This window comes from Cervus elaphus, chromosome 25 (assembly GCF_910594005.1).
Source record: "Cervus elaphus chromosome 25, mCerEla1.1, whole genome shotgun sequence".
In the NCBI taxonomy this organism is placed as follows: domain Eukaryota; kingdom Metazoa; phylum Chordata; class Mammalia; order Artiodactyla; family Cervidae; genus Cervus; species Cervus elaphus.
In genome coordinates this window covers 18,426,782-18,445,000 of record NC_057839.1, presented here as the reverse complement: position 1 = coordinate 18,445,000, position 18,219 = coordinate 18,426,782, and the positions used below count along the sequence as shown (strand labels likewise).

The window sequence follows — 18,219 nt, the reverse complement described above, 5'->3', positions numbered from 1 at the left end:
TCCAGGCCTTTCCAGCCATACTTTTAGAAATGTTGCACTGTTTCTTTCTGTCCCAAGTACTGCTCTTGCCTGGAGACAGGCTGGCTTCAAATCCACCCCTGCTAGTCCCCCAGGGCCCTTTTTGCTTCCATTTGTCACAACTTTGGCATAGACCATTCTTTGTGTTGTTCCCATCTGTTATGTACTTGCCCTGTTCTTGTCAATCAACACTTTCTGCCATCTCATAGAATGAAATTCTGTAGACCCGGAAAGGGACCTGAGCCAGTTATCTAGTGGAGTTTAACGGGAAAAGAAACAGAGACCCAGAGAAGTAAAGCAACTGTCCTAAGGGCACAGAGGTCACAGAGGTACTAAAGAACCAAACTGGGAAGTCATAGTGTCTCCACTATAGATCACATTTATTTCTGCAAATCTACTTCAAAAGGCCAAAATTGTCCCTGAAATTTTCGCCATACTTACACAGCTGAAACTCAGGGCCTTTTTAGCTCCCTGCACAATTATTCCTCTCTCCCAATCCTCTAAAATTTTTTCTTCTCTTTTTTCTTTTGCTGTGCCACACCAGGATCTTAGTTCCCCAAATAGGGATCAAACCCAGGCCCTCAGCAGTGAAAGCGTGGAGTCCTAACCATTAGTGAAAGTGTGGAGTTCCCCTTTTAAACTTTTCTTGAGCATCTGTAACTCCTGTATTCTGTTATTAGAATTGGAGATTGAAGGCTGGGGAAAGTTGTCATGAATAGTTTTTCTCACACAGAATAAAATGGGTTGCCAAATTTATCTATTCAGTGACTTTGTGCTCATGTTTTAATTTGATGGTCTCAATAAAGTAGAGGGATTTTTTTGTTTGTTTATTTTTTGTCAGTTTAAATGTGGCTGTTCCATAGGGGGAAAAAAAAACCTTTATAGATTTGTCTTGGCAAGGGAATAAGGAGAGAAGGGCAGTATATATTTCCTTCCTACCTAAAAGTGAATTTATATTTTTGTGTTTTACTTAAATATGAATTTTGTGAAATAAAATCTGAACTAGTCATGACTAATATCATTCATTTTGATATAACAGAATACAAATGATTCAGCTGATGATGAAAATATTTGTCATGTGTGGCACATGAATATAGAAGCTCTTCCAGAATGGATACACTGCCTGATACAAAAAGTAAGTTCCTTAGTTTCTCCGTAAATTTAAGAACATACTACTTTCAGAAAGTTTCTGTCCTCATTTTAGAGCTAGTTTTCTTGGGTGCATTGTTTCAGGAAACGTGAAAGGGTAAGTAACTCTTGATTACGCTTACTGCTTTCTTCATTATTACTGGAGTGCTCTGAGTACTTCTATAACAGACTTTGCACTTGAAAATTTCCCTTCTTTGAATTCTCTTTCCACCACTACTTACTTGTTCCTTCATTTTCTTAGGTCTTTATTCTTAATGAAGGCATCGCCTGGCCAATCTATCAATTGCCTCTCCCCACTATTACCACTCAACACTTCCTTTCTCCCTTCTCTTCTTTATATACCTATCTATGTTTTACACACAGATTTTATGAGATATGTAGAACTTGTAAATATGCTTAAGTATGTCTGACATATATAAATTATTATGCACATCCATACACATATGCACATACATATACATACACACCCACATACACAAATGACTTACTGATCATGTTAATTACCTAGATTCTCTACTAGGATATAAACTCCATGAAGTCAGAAGTTTTTGTTTTGTTCATTATGTATTATATTCCCCAGTACCTAGAACAGTCCCTATGAAGTGAATGAAATATCCTGTGGGTATCACTCATGTATGCACACACATGTAAAATAAACTTGAAAATTACTATTACTCAGCCATAAAAAATAAGGAAGCATTACCCTTTGAAGCAATGTTGATGGACATATAGAATATTTTGCTTAGTGAAATGTCAGCCAAAGATAAATACTATATAATATCACTTATGTGTGTGTAATTTTCCAGGCAAGAATACTGGAGTGAGTTGCCATTTCCTACTCCAGTAATATCACTTATATGTGGAATCTAAAAAATAGTTCAAATGAATACATACACAGAAGAGAAACAGACTCACAGATATAGAAAGTAAACCTGTGGTTACTTAAGGAGAAAGGGAGGGGAGACAGACAAATTAGGGTATGGGATGAACATATTAATACACACTTCTATGTATACAGTAGATAAGCAATAAGGATATACTGTATGTGTGCTCAGTCATTCAATCGTGTCTGACTATTTGCGACCCCATGGACTCTAGGCCCCCATGCTCCTCTGTCCATGGAATTTTCTAGCCACGAATACTGGAGTGGGTTATGATTTCCTTCTCCAGGGAATCTTCCAGACCCAGGGATTGAACCCACATCTCTTGCATCTCTTGCATCTCCTACATTGGCAGGTGAATTCTTTAGCACTGCACCAGCTGGTTTGATTCCTGGATTTGGAAGATCCCTGGAGAAGGAAATGGCAACCCACCCCAGTATTCTTGCCTGGAAAAAAAAAAAAAGAAAATTAATGACTCTTACTGGCACAATCAGAATGAAAAAACCACACTTTTAAGAATCCTTAATGAAATAGTATAAGAGCAAGAACGTGTTCAATGTGGCCTCATTATTTCTTCCAGTTCAAAACACCTAAGTATTAGAAAAGTATAGGTAATATGATTTGGGGAAAAATATAGTTGCTTTTCTCCACTGACTAGCTTTCTTTTTTGGTTAAAAAATAACATTAGCTAAATATCTCTTGCATTCATTCTCACATTGTAGTGATTTCCTGGAAGAATGCCAGGGTACTGCTTATAAGTGTCCTGAACTTAGCAAAATGTATTAGCACATTTCAGATATTCCACTATTTCTGTTAAAAGATATTTTTAAGCTAGTTCATTATTTATTTGTAATCTGAAGAGAGAAAATGAACTAACTGATACATGCAACCAGTATCTTCCAGTTGTATGTAAAAAGGCAGGAAGAGCTTTATTCTGCTTTTTGGGTAAAGTTCCCTCCCACAGTGCTTGGTATGCAAGAAGTGTATCAAAACAGACACTTTTCTGTGAGATTTTACTTGCAAATTAAGCTCTGTAGACTGATTTGCTTCCTGGTTCCATAGTGTATTTTTCTTTTCATTAGTTCACACTGTATCCATATTCAGTCTATTGTCTAAAAGACTCTTTTAGAATCTTAGGAGTATTGTCTAGATGGGTGTGATGTGCAGTATGTTATCATTCTAGACCTTTGGAGCTTCTTATCTCTGTTTATTGGAAGGTTTGTTTCCATTTACTGTTCTGTCTACTAATCAGAAAACAGAAAGCTGGCCTTTTCTGTGGCATAGAAAACTTTCATGTGGTCGGCTTTAAAAAAAAAAAAACAAAAACTCACATTCTCTTTGGTTACTTTACAATGAAAGCATTGTTTTATTTTCCTTTATTACCTGTAGGCCCAGTGGACAGTTGGAAAACTGAATTGCCCTTTCTGTGGGGCCCGTTTAGGGGGCTTTAATTTTGTCAGCACTCCAAAATGTTCCTGTGGCCAGCTTGCAGCTGTACATCTCTCCAAGAGCCGTACCGATTATCAGCCAACACGGTCAGGCCGACTAATGAGACCATCGCTGAAATACTTGTCACATCCTAGAGTTCAGTCAGGTGGTGACAAGGAAACTCTGCTGACAGGTGGCGCCTGCAGAAACAGAAATCACAGGTTTTTAAACATGGGCCCAAATAATAGTGGTCCTGGAAGATTAACTGAAGCACTCTGCCTGGAGGTGCGGTCAACATATTTCAAAATGAAGAACGAAAAACTGCTCTTCAAAGCATCAGATCCAAAATATCAGCTTTTTGTTCCACAGCTTGTGACCACCAGATGCGCTCCGAGAGCTTTTCATAGAAAATCACATAGTTTGGATCTGAGCATCAGTGAGAAACTGACTTTATTACCCACTTTATATGAAATCCATAGTAAGACTACTGTGTATCCTGGGCTCAATGAGACACAGCCTGTTGACCTTCCGAGCTTGCCTTTAGAATCGAATAAAAATAACTGTTCCTTTCAGATTTCATCCAGTTTTGATCCTGATATGCTGCTGCAAAGATATTCAGTGGCTCCCCGTGAGACCCAGGCACAAAGAGGAGGAGAATTTCAGCGTGGTCTAGAAGCTTCTGCCGTGTATTCTGGCCATGCTAGTCCTAACAGCCTGACTTTCCTGATGGACCTGCCTACAGCTGGCAGGAGCACGCTGGAGGCCGCGGACCAGGACGAGCACCTCTCTCCTCTGAACTTCCTGCACTCGGGCAGTTTTTCACTGGGTGCCATTAATCAGAGGCTCAGTAAGAGAGAGAAGAGCAAGCTGAAGAATCTGAGACGGAAACAACGAAGGCATGAGAGGTGGCTGCAGAAGCAGGTAATTTTTAAAAGAGTTTCCTAAAAACCCGTTATTATAAATGTCAGATGTTGGGGAGAGGAGCTAAATTTGAATACCTTTATTATAAAAACTTAGGTCTGAGTGATTTCTGAAATGACATTTCACCAAGTGAACTTAATAATCATATAGCTCTGTTATAACTGGCAGGTATAATCATGTCTCTGTGCTTACACATATTTAGAAAATGCCCTTTTGTGAGGTTTTCCCCAATTTTGCAAATACTTCATAGGAACATTCCTCTCATGGTATTGAGGCTAGGTTGTCATACACATTTGAAATATATTCAAGTTAGGATTGTTTTGCAGTGTTGATTTTTCAGGTTAAATTGAAACAAAGTTTCCCTGAGTAAATGCAGTATAGTAAGAAATTCATTAATTTTCATTACATTTAGTTTAAATGGATATTTTCAAGGAGCCTGGTTTATTTATGTGCCCAAATGAGCCAGATATGGTTAACTGTGCTAAACTGTGAAAATTATCTAAAGAGTAATTGACCATGTTATGGGAGAGGGTGCTTCTCTGTGGTTTGAACTCTTGTACCCATAATGATACATTCAGGGGTGGGGTGTGTGAAGGAAACCAGTGTTAGGTCCTTCAATTAAAGCCAGTGGATGAGGTGCTCATGAAAATTTGGAAGTTTGAGGACTGGCTTACTTCTGTATAAACTGTTTTTGCAAATTGACTTTATTATTTGCTTGGTCATAATAGATTGCAGTCCTTATTAATTAGCATATTAAATATTAACAGTGTTCTCAGAGCTAAAATATAGAAAGCTATAACTTTACATAAATAGTTCATTCTTAGTTAAGCAAACTCATTAGTGTTTATGACCTTAGTCATGGGCTAAATAAACTTACTGTATTAAGTGCTTCAATCAGGTTAAATGTTTTCATCTTTTGGTTAGATTGTTTATTATATTTTTGACAGGTTTCTGACAAAAGCAGTTTAGTTTGATTTCTTTGCGAGTAATGGTGTAATGTGGTATCAAAGCATATATTGTAGGATATAAAAAGTGAATATATTTTAGCACCATTATAATATACTTTATAGTTTAATTTATCAGAGCTGTAAAGTTCAAAAATTTACTGAAAGTTTGACTGAAACCTAGATAAATTAGAGATGATCATATTAGCTATGTTAGCAGAAATAATACCTTAAAAACAGTGTGGAGAGCTCTAAAATAATTCTCTTAACAAACAGAAACTTCAAAGAAGTGTGGGAATTATCCTTGTTCTGTGTTGTAAATACATACAAATAGCATCTTTACAGTTTTCAAGATGTGTTTAATTCTTAGGCTAGGTTTGTCTAAAAACCTCAGTTATGTTTTTAATCATTTTCTAGTGTAGGAACACACTTTTTTCACACAATTTAAAGCAAAGACCAAAATTAATGGTCTTTTTGTTTTTTTTTTTAATGAAGTTGCTTGTATTCTTTCACACACATGTGATCTAACCAGTCAGCTTAGATAATTGATTGAAGTGAATGAGTCTTAGTCAGACCTTTGACAAGTCAGTACAGGAATGGTATAGTGGGATCCCATTTGCTTGCTTGCACGGGAGCTGCAGGCAAACAGATGCCCAACATATCCTTAGCCAAAAAAATCTGAAAGCGTGTAGCTGCCTAGAAATGACACAAACTCACAATGTGAGTGCACACTGTGGTTTGAGTTAGAAGGAAGAACAATTTTTAGTAGTCAGTTTTACTAATTCAAGGAAAAGGATAAATCCTAGAAAGTTAATATTCAAGATAAATTAATGGCTCAACTATTCAGCTCATTTAATGTTTAATGAAGATTAGTTGATTATGTAAACATTCATCAAATGTTTTGTGTATCATGCCTTAGGGTAATGACTTAAAAACAAATCCTGCTCCCTTTTTTAATGAAAAAGATATGCATACAAGATATAAAGAAAAAGTTACCTATTATTAATGATAATCTTTAAAGGTTAAAATAATTGGTTGGAATAATACATTTCTGACTTTCATTTGATATTTTAAATTATTTTTTTGTGTAAAATAGAAATCTTTCTGTGGCAGATACCATGATAGAAAATGTTAATGATGCTACAAAAAGTTATTTACATGTTTGAAGCTTAGGGATATAAATAAGATTAATGTTAAAGCAGAAACTGCAGCCAATTTTCAGTGTTTTTGTTCAGCTGATGTTAACTGAGCATCTACTTAGCTAACTGTCAGGAAAAGACAGTGCTGAGCAAACCATTTTTTTAATTCAATGTAATCTTTTTGGTTTATTTTTTAATTCTCATGCAATAAACTTGATTTATTCTTGGCATACAACTCTATGATCTAAATATGTCTATAAAATTCATTTAACAACCACCACAAGGAATGTTCAGAACAGTTCCATCTCCCCTCAAATTTCTCTTGTGCCTTTATAATTGTCCTATGGTTAAATCTTGCAATCATACCCTTGTCCTATCCCTTACTCCCGAAAACCACTGATCTATTCTCCATTACTTTGGCTTGTCTTTTTGGTAATTTTATAAAATAATAATGTGATGTTTATAAAATTAGAATATATAGTATGTAATGTTTTGAGACTTACCTGTGAGATTCATCCATGTTGTTGTATATATCTATAGTTTGTTGTTTTTTTGCTTACTAGTATTCCATTGTATGAATGAACCACAGTTAATCCATTTACTTGTGGAGGACAGGTAGGTTATTCCAGGTTTTGGCAGTTATGAATAGAGCTGTTATGAACATTCACATACAGGTTTTTGTGTGAACCTAAGCTTTCATTTCTCTAGGGTAAATGTCCAGGAGTGAGATTGCTGGATTGTATGGTAAGTGTATATTTAAACTTTACAAATAACTGTCAAATTGTTTTTCTGAGTGACTATACCATTTTTCAGTCTAAACAGCAAAGTCTGAGGGTTCCTTTTGCTGTGTGTTCTCACAAACACCTGATATACTCTATTTTTAAAATTTTGTCATTAATAGATATGTGGTAGTATCACATTGTGATTTTAGTTTGCATCTCCCTAACGATGTTGAACGTTCTTCAGGTGCTTATTTTGCCATTTGTATATACTGTTCAGTGAAGTATCGTTTCAAATCTTCTAGTCATTTTCTTAATTGAGTTGTGTTCTTCATGCTGAATTTTGAAAATTCTTTATACACTTTGAATGTAAGTCCTTCGCTGATTTATGATTTGTAAAGATTTTCTCACAGTCTGTAGCTTGTCCTTTTATTCTCTTAGAAAAAACCTTCTTTTTTTCTCTGTAGAGAAAACTATATTTAATTTTGATGAAGTTACTGTTTCTCAAATTTATTTTTAATGAGTTATGCTTTTGGTGTCCTAAGAACTCTGCCTAGCTCTAGTTTATGAAGATTTTCTCCTATGACTTCTTCTGAAAGTTATATAATTTTAAATTTTATATTGAGGATTATGATGCATTTTGAGTTTTTTTTTTAAATAAGGTGTGAGATTTAGGTTGAGGTCCCTTGTTTTGCATAGAGATACTTGATTGTTCCAAAACCATTTGTTGAAAACACTATTCTTTCTCCATTGAAATGTTTCTGCAGCTTTGTCAGAAATCAATTGGCTGTATATATGTGGGTCTATTTATGGACTCTCTATTCTGTTCAGTTTATTTTTGTGTCTCTCCCATTGCCAATAGCCCTTTTTCTTGTTTCTTGTAGCTTTATACCAAGTCATTAAAATAGGGTACTGTGATTCCTTCAACTTTATTTTTCTTTTTCAAAATTGTTTGTTATTCTAGCTCCTTTGCCTTTCCATATAAAATTTAGAATCAACCATTTTTTTTCTTTAGAAAAAATAGACCAACTTGGAGAGAAAGGAAGTCTTGTTTTTTCCCATCTATGAACACAATATGTCTCTCCTTTTGCTTAGGTCTTTGATTTCTTTCATCAATCAATATTTTGCAATTTTCAGCATTCAGAACTTGCACATATTTTGTTAGACTTACATCTAACTATTTACATTTTGTGTTATTGTTAATTTAAAAAATTGTTTTATTATTGCCTATCACTAGTTTACAGAAACGTAGATTTTTGTTTTGACTTTATATCTTTTGATATTGACAGTATATGTCTTTGACACCTCTTGTCAGATTTTTCTCTAAGAATTCATATTTTTATACTGTTGATAAATAGTATTACTTTACTAAATTTTAATTTCAATTGTTTCATTAATAATATATAGAAATAAAATTGAGTTTTGTATGTTAACCTTATATCTTGTTGTTCAGTCGCTTGGTTGTGTCCAACTCTTTTCGACCCCATGGACTGCAACACACCTTGCCTTCCTGCCCCTCACCATCTCCCCAAAATTTTCCCAGGTTCTTGTCCATTGCATTGGTACAGTCTTACATCTTACAACCTTTCTATTCTCACCTATCAAGAATAGAAGAGTTTCTGTATATTTCTCTAGGTTTTCTACTTAGATCTTATCTGCCAAAAAAAAAGCATTTTTTCCTTTCCAATTTGGTTTTTTCTTTCTTGTGTTACTGAGTGAGCTAGAACATCGAGTACAATGTTGAGTAGAAGTGATAAGAGGAGATATCCTTGTCTTTTTCCTGATGTTGGGAGGAAAGTATTCAGTCTTTCATCATTAAGTATTATGTTAGATATGGGTTTTTGGTAGATGCTGTTTATCAGGTTGAGGATATATTTTTCTATTCCTAGCTTGCTGCAAGTTTTATCATGAATGGATGTTGAATTTTTTCAGATGCTTTTTCTGTATCAATTGATATGATTATGTGTTTTTAATGTGGATTTTAAGTGATTATCAGATATTGAGCCAGTCATTCATTCCCACAGTGAATACCTTGTTATGTTGTACTTTGCTTTCTGTATATTGCTGGATACTCTTTGCCAGTATTTTTTGAGGGGTCTTTCAGTTTGTTTATTTTCTTACTTCTGTACATGAAGGATATTATCCTGTAGTGTACTCTGTTTTTGTATAGTCACTGTCTGATTTTTTGATAGTTCTGGCTTTAGGAAATGAGTTTATAAATTATTCTTTCCTCTTTTGTATAAGAAAATATACATATATTTGTATGTATATTTCATAAATATTTGATAATGAAACTCTCTGGGCCTGGAGATTTTGCGGGGTAGGGGAGGTGAATTTAACTATGAATTCAGTTTCCTTAATCTCTGTAGGACAATTCAGGTTATCTATTTCATATTGGGTAATTTTGGTAGGTAGTTATTTCCAATGAATTATCAGTATTATGAATTAATGAATTATTCAGTATTCTTGCCTTGAGAGCCCCATGAACAGCATGAAAAGGCAAAAAGGACACTGAAAGATGAACTGCCCAGGTCGGTAGGCCCAATATGCTACTGGAGATCAGTGGAGAAATAATTCCAGAAAGAATGAAGAGACAAAACCAAAGCAAAAAAAACACCCAGTTGTAGATGTGACTGGTGATGGAAGCAAAATCTGATGCTGTAAAGAGCAATATTGCATAGGAACCTGGATTGTTAGGTCCATGAATCAGGGCAATTGGAAGAGATTACAAGAGTGAACATTGACATTTTAGGAATCAGCGAACTAAAATGGACTGGAGTGGGTGAATTCAACTCAGATGACCATCATATCTACTACTGTGGGCAAGAATCCCTTAGAAGAAATGGAGTAGCATTCATAGTCAACAAAAGTCCGAAATGCAGTACTTGGATGCAATCTCAAAAACGACAGAATGGTTTCTGTTTGTTTCCACGGCAAACCATTCAGTATCACGGTAAACCAAGTCTATGCCCCAACCAGTAATGCTGAAGAAGCTGAAATTGAACGGTTCTATGGAGACCTACAAGACCTTTTAGAACTAACACCCAAAAAAGATGTCCTTTTCATCATAGGGGACTTGAATGCAAAATAGGAAGTCAAGAAATACCTGGAGTAACAGTCAAATTTGGCCTTGGAATACAGAATGAAGCAGGGCAAAGGCTAACAGTTTTGCCAAGAGAATGCACAGGTCATAGCAAACACCCTCTTCCAACAACACAAGAGAAGACTCTACGCATGGACATCACCAGATGGTCAACACTGAAATCAGATTGATTATATTCTTTGCAGCCAAAGATGGAGAAGCTCTATGCTGTCAGTAAAAACAAGACCAGGAGCTGACTGTGGCTCGGATCATGAACTCCTTATTGCCAAATTCAGACTTAAATTGAAGAAAGTGGAGAAAACCACTAGACCATTCAGGTATGACCTAAATCAAAACCCTTATGATTATACAGTAGAAGTGAGAAATAGATTTAAGGGACTAGAGCTGATAGACAGAATGCCTGAAGAACTATGGACGGAGGTTCATGACATTGTCCAGGAGACAGGGATCAAGACCATCCCCAAGAAAGAGAAATGCAAAAAAGCAAAATGGCTGTCTGAGGAGGCCTTACAAATAGCTGTGAAAAGAAGAGAAGCAAAAAACAAAGGAGAAAAGGAAAGATACACCCATTTGAATGCAGAGTTCCAAAGAACAGCAAGGAGAGATAAGAAAGCCTTCCTCAGTGATCAGTGCAGAGAAATAGAGGAAAACATTAGAATGGGAAAGAAAGACTAGAGATCTCTTCAAGAAAATTAGAGATACCAAGGGAACATTTCATGCAAAGATGGGCTCAATAAAGGACAGAAATGGTATGTACCTAACAGAAGTGAAGATATGAAGAAGGGGTGGCAAGAATACACAGAAGAACTGTACAAAAAAAATCTTCACGACCCAGATAATCAGGATGCTGTGATCACTCACCTAGAGCCAGACATCCTGGAATGTGAAGTCAAGTGGTTAGGAAGCATCACTACGAACAAAGCTAGTGGAGGTGATGGAATTCCAGTTGAGCTATTTCAAATCCTGAAAGATGACGCTGTGAAAGTACTGTACTCAATATGCCAGCAAATTTAGAAAATGCTGCAGTGGCTACAGGACTGGAAACTGTCAGTTTTCATTCTAATCCCTAAGAAAGGCAATCCCAAAGAATGCTCAGACTACTGAACAATTGCACTCAGTTCACACACTAGTAAACTAAAGCTCAAAATTCTCCAAGCCAGGCTTCAACAGAACGTGAACCATGAACTTCCAGATGTTCAAGCTCATTTTAGAAAAGGCAGAAGAACCAGAGATCAAATTGCCAACATCCACTGGATCATCAAAAAAGCAAAAGAGTTACAGAAAAACATCTATTTCTGCTTTATTGACTATGCCAAAGCCTTTGACTGTGTGGATCACAACAAACTGTGGAAAATTCTGAAAGAGATGGGAATCCCAGGCCACCTGATCTGCCTCTTGAGAAATCTGTATGTAGGTCAGGAAGCAACAGTTAGAACTGGACGTGAAACAATGGACTAGTTCCAAATAGGAAAAGAAGTATGTCAAGGCTGTATATTGTCACCCTGCTTATTTAACTTATATGCAGAGTACATCATGAGACGCGCTGGGCTGGAAGTAAGCACAAGCTGGAATCAAGATTGCCGGGAGAAATATCAATAACCTCAGATATGCAGATGACACCACCCTTATGGCAGAAAGTGAAGATGAACTAAAAAGCCTCTTGATGAAAGTGAAAGAGGAGAGTGAAAAAGTTGGTTTAAACCTCAGCATTCAGAAAACTAAGATCATGGCGTCTGGTCCCATCACATCATGGCAAATAGATGGAGAAATTGGAAACAGTGGCATACTTTTTTTTTTTGGACTCCAAAATCACTGCAGATGGTGACTGCAGTCATGGAATTAAAAGATGCTTACTCCTTGGAAGGAAAGTTATGACCACGCCAGACAGCATATCAAAAAACAGAGACATTACTTTGCCAACAAAGGTCCACCTAGTCAAGGCTATGGTTTTTCCAGTAGTCATGTATGAATGTGAGAGTGGGACTATAAAGAAAGCTGAGCACCGAAGAATTGATGGTTTTGAACTGTGGTGTTGGAGAAGACTCTTGAGAGTCCCTTGGACTGCAAGGAGATCCAACCAGTCCATCCTAAAGGAAAGCAGTCCTGAATATTCATTGGAAGGACTGGTGTTGAAGCTGAAACTCCAGTACTTTGGCCACCTGATGTGAAGAACTGACTCATTTGAAAAGGCCCTGATGCTGGGAAAGGTTGAAAGCGGGAGGAGGAGAGGACAGAGGATGAGATGGTTGGATAGCATCACTGACTCAATGGAGGTGAATTTGATTAAGCTCCGGGAGTTGGTGAAGGACAAGGAGGCCTGGTGTGCTGCAGTCCATGGGGTCGCAAAGAGTCAGACAGGCCTGAGCGACTGAACTGAACTGAATTAATTATCTAAATTGTTGAAAATATATGCATAGGATGTTCATAGTATTCCTTTATTATCATCTTAGCATCTGTTGGTTCTGTAATGATATTCCCCGTTCAATCCTGATAATAGCAATTTGTGTCTCTCTCTCTTTCTTTTAGTTTTGCTAAAGTTTTATCGATTTTATTGATATTTTGAACCAGCTTTTGATTTCCATTATTTTCCTCTATTATTTGCTGTTTTCAAAGTCTTTTATTTTTGGTCTTATTTTTATTTTTTTCCTTCATTCTGCTTGCTTTGACTTTATTTTCCCTTCTTTTATAAGATATTTTTTACGGGAGAAACTTAAGTTGTTGATTGGAAATCCTTTTTTAATCTCATCTATGTTTTTATTGTTATAAATTCCCTGTTAGTTTCTGCATTAGCTACATTCCATGACTTTTATGTTGTATTTTTTTGTCAGTTCAAACTGTTTTCTAATTTCCTTTGAGATTTCCACTGGGCAACCTAGTTTAAGTGGCTAGTATAATCATGAAGAGACTGAAATATTAGCATTTTGAGGAAATTTTAAAACTTCATCCTGTGGAAAAATATTTCTTCCTCTGGATTGAAAAATGTAAAGCTGCCACTAGTATAGCTGTGTAATATTTTTAAATAATTCTATTTAAACATTTTGTTCTACTGTGTTGACATCTTAACCTTGGACTTATTTAATATGAATAAAAGAAAGCTACTGTGAATGAGTTTACCTTACATTTATGTGGAGTGTTGTGCATGAGAATATAAAATAATTGACCAGTATTATGCTTTTTAATAAATCACTGAATGATCTACACAATGATTATATTACGTTGTTCTGAGTGAGCTAAGAGAGTTAAGACTACTTGTATTATTACAAAAGTGTCGTTTAGGCACTGGGGTGAATAAGGGCCAATAAATTATATTAAGACCTACTTATTTAGATTTGCCTAGAGAAGATACTCATTTTCTACAAAGGTGTTAAGTTTCATTTTCTTGAATTTGCACATAGGGATATTTTTACACAGATTTTGAAGGAGTCCACTTAATGTTTTACAACTTGATTCATGTTCAGATCACATACATATATTCTAACTATATTTCTGGTTATCTTTTTAAAAGAAAAAATTCTATGCTTCTGAGTCATAATAATAATTTACATATTGGGGATTTTACATATTCCCCATTCTCTATTTCAAGAAGAAAATGAATGGTTTATTGAAATAAAAATCTTCAGTTGTGAAACTTCAGAAATGAAAATACTACAGTTTTAATTAGATGACACAGATTTTACTGTAATATCCCATTTTGTGAGTGTGTATACACACACACACACCACTATTTTTTATCTGTTCACTTCATGATGGACACTTGATAGTCAAGATATGGAAGTAACCTGATGAACACTTAGGTTAAATATGCCGCTGTGAAGTTGGGGTGCTTGTATATTTTTGAATTAGTGTTCTTGTTTTCTTCAGGTATGTATCCAGGAATGGAATCGCTGGATCATATAGTAATTTTATTTTCAGTTTTTTGAGAAACCTCCACACTGTTTTCTGTGGTAACTGCATCAATATACATTTTTAGCAGCATTGCTCTGAGGGTTCCCTTTAATCTATATCTTTGCTAACTTGTATTATTTATGAACTTTTTGATGATAGCCATTCTGACATATGAGAACTAGAACTTTATTGTGGTTTTGATTTGCATTTGTCTGATGATTAGCAACATTGAGCATCTTTTCATGTGTCTGTTGGCCATCTGTGTATCTTCTTTGGAAAAACATCTATTGAGATTTGTGAAAGTTGGACCATAAGGAAGGCTGCATGCTGGAGAACTGCTGCTCTCAAATTGTGGTGCTGGAGAAGACTCTTGAGAGTCCCTCGTACTGCAAGGAGATTAAACCAGTCAATCCTAAAGGAAATCAACCCTGAATATTCATTGGAGGGACTGATGCTGAAGCTTAAGCTCCAGTACTTTGGCCACCTGATGCGAAGAACTGACCCATTGGAAAAGATCCTGATGCTGGGAAAGATTGAAGGCAGGAGGAGAAGGGAACTACAGAAGATGAGATGGTTGGATGGCATCACTGATGCAATGGACATGAACTTGGGCAGATTCCAGGAGATAGTAAAGGACAGAGTAGTCTGGTATGCTGTAGTCCGTGCGATTGCAGAGTCAGACATGACCTAGTGACTGATCAACAACAGTGTTGTGTAAGGAAGGGAAAAAGCATTATCGTCAGTAAACTAGTCCCAAAGTGACACAGAAAACTGTGGTGTATCACATATGACTGAGCTTACTCTAGCTCTGTTTGTTGAGTAGCACCAGGCCCTGCATTCAGCCCTTTGGGCCTAGTGTGCACTGGGATGACTCTGCATGGTTTATATTCTAAACCTTCACATTTCATTTCATTTACTACATCAACCAAGATTTTCACTGTCCACCTGTTGTTCTCCCTCATTGCTCCATTTCTGCCCTCACACATTATAAAAATCATAGTCACTTGCTGGCAATGAATGCCTCCTTGTCTTGTTCAAACTTCCTTAAAACTTTCAGATGATGAGATATCTCACCTACTCTTCTAAAAGATGGGAACCTCACAATATCAGCTTCCATGTGCCCAGAAATGGGGCAATAGCTGGAATACTCTCTCTAGCTCTGCACAACTAATTGTGATTTCTGTCACTTGAACTTCCTTTTACACAGTAATATTTTGAAGTTAATTTTTAATTTTAGAAGCAATGTAACAATATTAGAGAAAGTGAAGAAAACTGAAAAGTACATTTACAAAAATCAGCTGAGCAGTTACCTAAAACAGAGGGAGAATGAGATCAAGGACTATGAGGGAACTCCAGCTCTGTTTTTCTTCTTAAGCTGGGTGGTATTATCACAGATGTTTTATTCCATTTCATAATGCATTGAAAAATCAATTATAAATTATACTCCCCTAATAATGCCATACCCTTTTTTTTCATACCCTTTTAATTCACTATTTCTGTTGCAAAATCTTAGCTTATTTACCTTTGTTCTCTTTGTAAAGCTAGAGGCTCCAACACATAACATAGGCAAGTGTATTTTTACTTAAGAGGTTCATTTGTTGATAATGCTTTTATAATTTATAATGCTCTATTAGAATAAAGTTGAATATTTAATAATCCATGAGAAAAACTTTCCACTAAAAAATAATTATGTATCTGTGTTGCACTAGGATATGCTATTCAGCTTTAAAATTCTATGCTTTTAAAATGACCCTCACAAAACCAGAACTGAAAGAGACTTGTGTACCCCAGTGTTCATCGCAGCAATGTTTATAATAGCCAGGACATGGAAGCAACCTAGATGGCCATCAGCAGACGAATGGATAAGAAAGCTGTGGTACATATACACAATGGAATATTACTTAGCCATTAAAAAGAATACAGTTGAGTCAGTTCTAATGAGATGGATGAAACTGGAGCCCATTATACAGAGTGAAGTAAGCCAGAAAGATAAAAAGATTAACACCAATACAGTATACTAATGCATATATATGGAATTTAGAAAGATGGTAACGATAACCCTATATGCAAGACAGCAAAAGAGACACAGATGTATAAAACAGACTTTTGGACTCTATGGGAGAAGGCGAGGGTGGGATGATCTGAGAGAATAGCATTGAGACATATATATTATCAAATGTGAAACAGATCACCAGCCCAGGTTGGATGCATGAGACAAGTGCTCAGGGCTGGTGCACTGGGATGACCCAGAGGGATGGGATGGGGAGGGAGGTGGGAGGGGGGTTCAGGATGGGGAACACATGTAAATCCATGGCTGATTCATGTCAATGTATGGCAAAAACCACTACAATATTGTAAAGAAATTAGCCCCCAGCTAATAAAAATAAATGAAAAAAAATTAAATAATAAAAAAAAAAATAAATCCAGCTTGAACATCAAAAATAAATAAATAAATAAAATGACCCTCATTGGAGTTTGTAAAGGTGACATTGGTCATATTTTTCAACACAAGAGGGCGCCAAATTTCCTCTTGCAACAAAACTGTCAAAATTATTTCTTTCCATCAAAGAATTTCATATACTGGGGTAGAATATGGAATGGTACATCTTTAATTTTTTGACATATTAAAAAGAAGAGAATGTGTGCTTTGTGAGAAAGAGTTTGCAGATCATGGTAAGGCTTTCTCTTGTTGCCATCAGGCAGGAATCTGTTAGTGCTTTAACAAAGCTGCTTTTCAGAAGTATATTTGTTAGAGGGAATAAAGCAGCTACTCTGGGGTAATGCTTAGGATAAATTATTTTGAAGAATCCACCTATTCTGTCTGTGAGTTTCAGGTGGCATGTGCAGTTTTCTGGACATGGGTATGACCCCTTAAATCAGGATAAAATCACCACCAAGTGTTGTGTTTCCCTGGTGGCTCAGATGGTAAAGAGTCTGTCTGCAATGTGGGAGACCCAGATTCGATCCCTGGGTCAGGAAGAGCCCATGGAGAAGGAAATGGCAACCCACTCCAGTACTCTTGCCTGGAAAATCTCATGGACAGAGGAGCCTGGTGGGCTACAGCCCAGGGGTCACAGAGTCGTACCCGACTGAAGTGACTTAGCACAAACGGAGTAGGGTACTGGCAGAGGGGCGTTAAATGAGGCAAGCCAGTAAATCACAGTGAACCAGTCCCACTTCGATGTTTAATAGTTTTGTTACCTTGGTTCGGTAAGCCATCTGCTCCCATGCTTGAATAAAAGAGTGCTGGGAACAAAGCCACACAAGCCAGTGCTCCTTTTTACTGATTGTACTCTTTTTGTCCAGTTTAACATATAAAGATATTTTTACAGTGTGTGTGTATGTTCAATTATTTCTAGTCATTAGACCTCCCCCCCTTTTTTCCTCCAGTCATAAGAATTGATTATCTATTCTGATTTTCTAATCACAAGCAAATACAAAGGAACAACTCTTATAAAGCAGCAACATAATCCTGTATGGAAAATACCAAGCATGTATTTTAAGGAAATTAAGATGCTAGCTCCCTCTGTGTACTTTGCTGGTATGTTGTAAATTACCATATATTTAGTTGCTTACTACAATACAAATATAGTTCTGGAGATCAGAAGTTTGAAATGGTTCTCACTGGGCTAAAATCAAGGTTTGTCAGGGATATATTCCATTCTGGAGGTCTTGGGGACAGTTCACGTTCTTGCCTTTTATAACTTCTCGACTCTTGCTTTAGTTGGCTCCTGGCCACCTTCCAACTACAACATCAGTGATGGCTAGTCAAGTCTGCCTTACATGTTCTCGCTCTGGTTCTGACTTTTCTGTCTTTCTTCTTCCTATTTAACAACCCTTGTGTTTACATTGGGCCCAGCCCACTTAATCCAGTAAAATTTCCTGATTTTAAGGTCAGCTAATTAGCAATTCCATCTGTAGTCTTCCCCTTGCCATTTAAATGTAACATATTCATGGTTTCCAGGGATTAAGATGTGGGCATTTTTGGAGGAGGAGGGATTGTTTTGCCTATCAAAGATGGTTTAACTGTGA

At 36.4% G+C, this 18,219-nt stretch overlaps 1 protein-coding gene across 6 annotated transcripts in view; it reads left to right on the top strand.

Annotated features, from left to right (window-relative positions):
- RNF180 (ring finger protein 180) overlaps window positions 1–18,219 on the top strand; it is a 450,665-nt gene that overhangs the window by 242,930 nt on the left and 189,516 nt on the right. For 5 of the 6 annotated variants that reach the window (XM_043887817.1, XM_043887816.1, XM_043887818.1 and 2 more), the window contains 3 exons: window positions 1,058–1,153; window positions 3,438–4,397; window positions 7,189–7,224. In XM_043887817.1, coding sequence (XP_043743752.1) covers window positions 1,058–1,153; window positions 3,438–4,397; window positions 7,189–7,224 — 1,092 coding nt within the window. The remainder of the gene's footprint in view (window positions 1–1,057; window positions 1,154–3,437; window positions 4,398–7,188; window positions 7,225–18,219) is intronic. The other variant, XM_043887820.1, reaches the window with a different exon arrangement.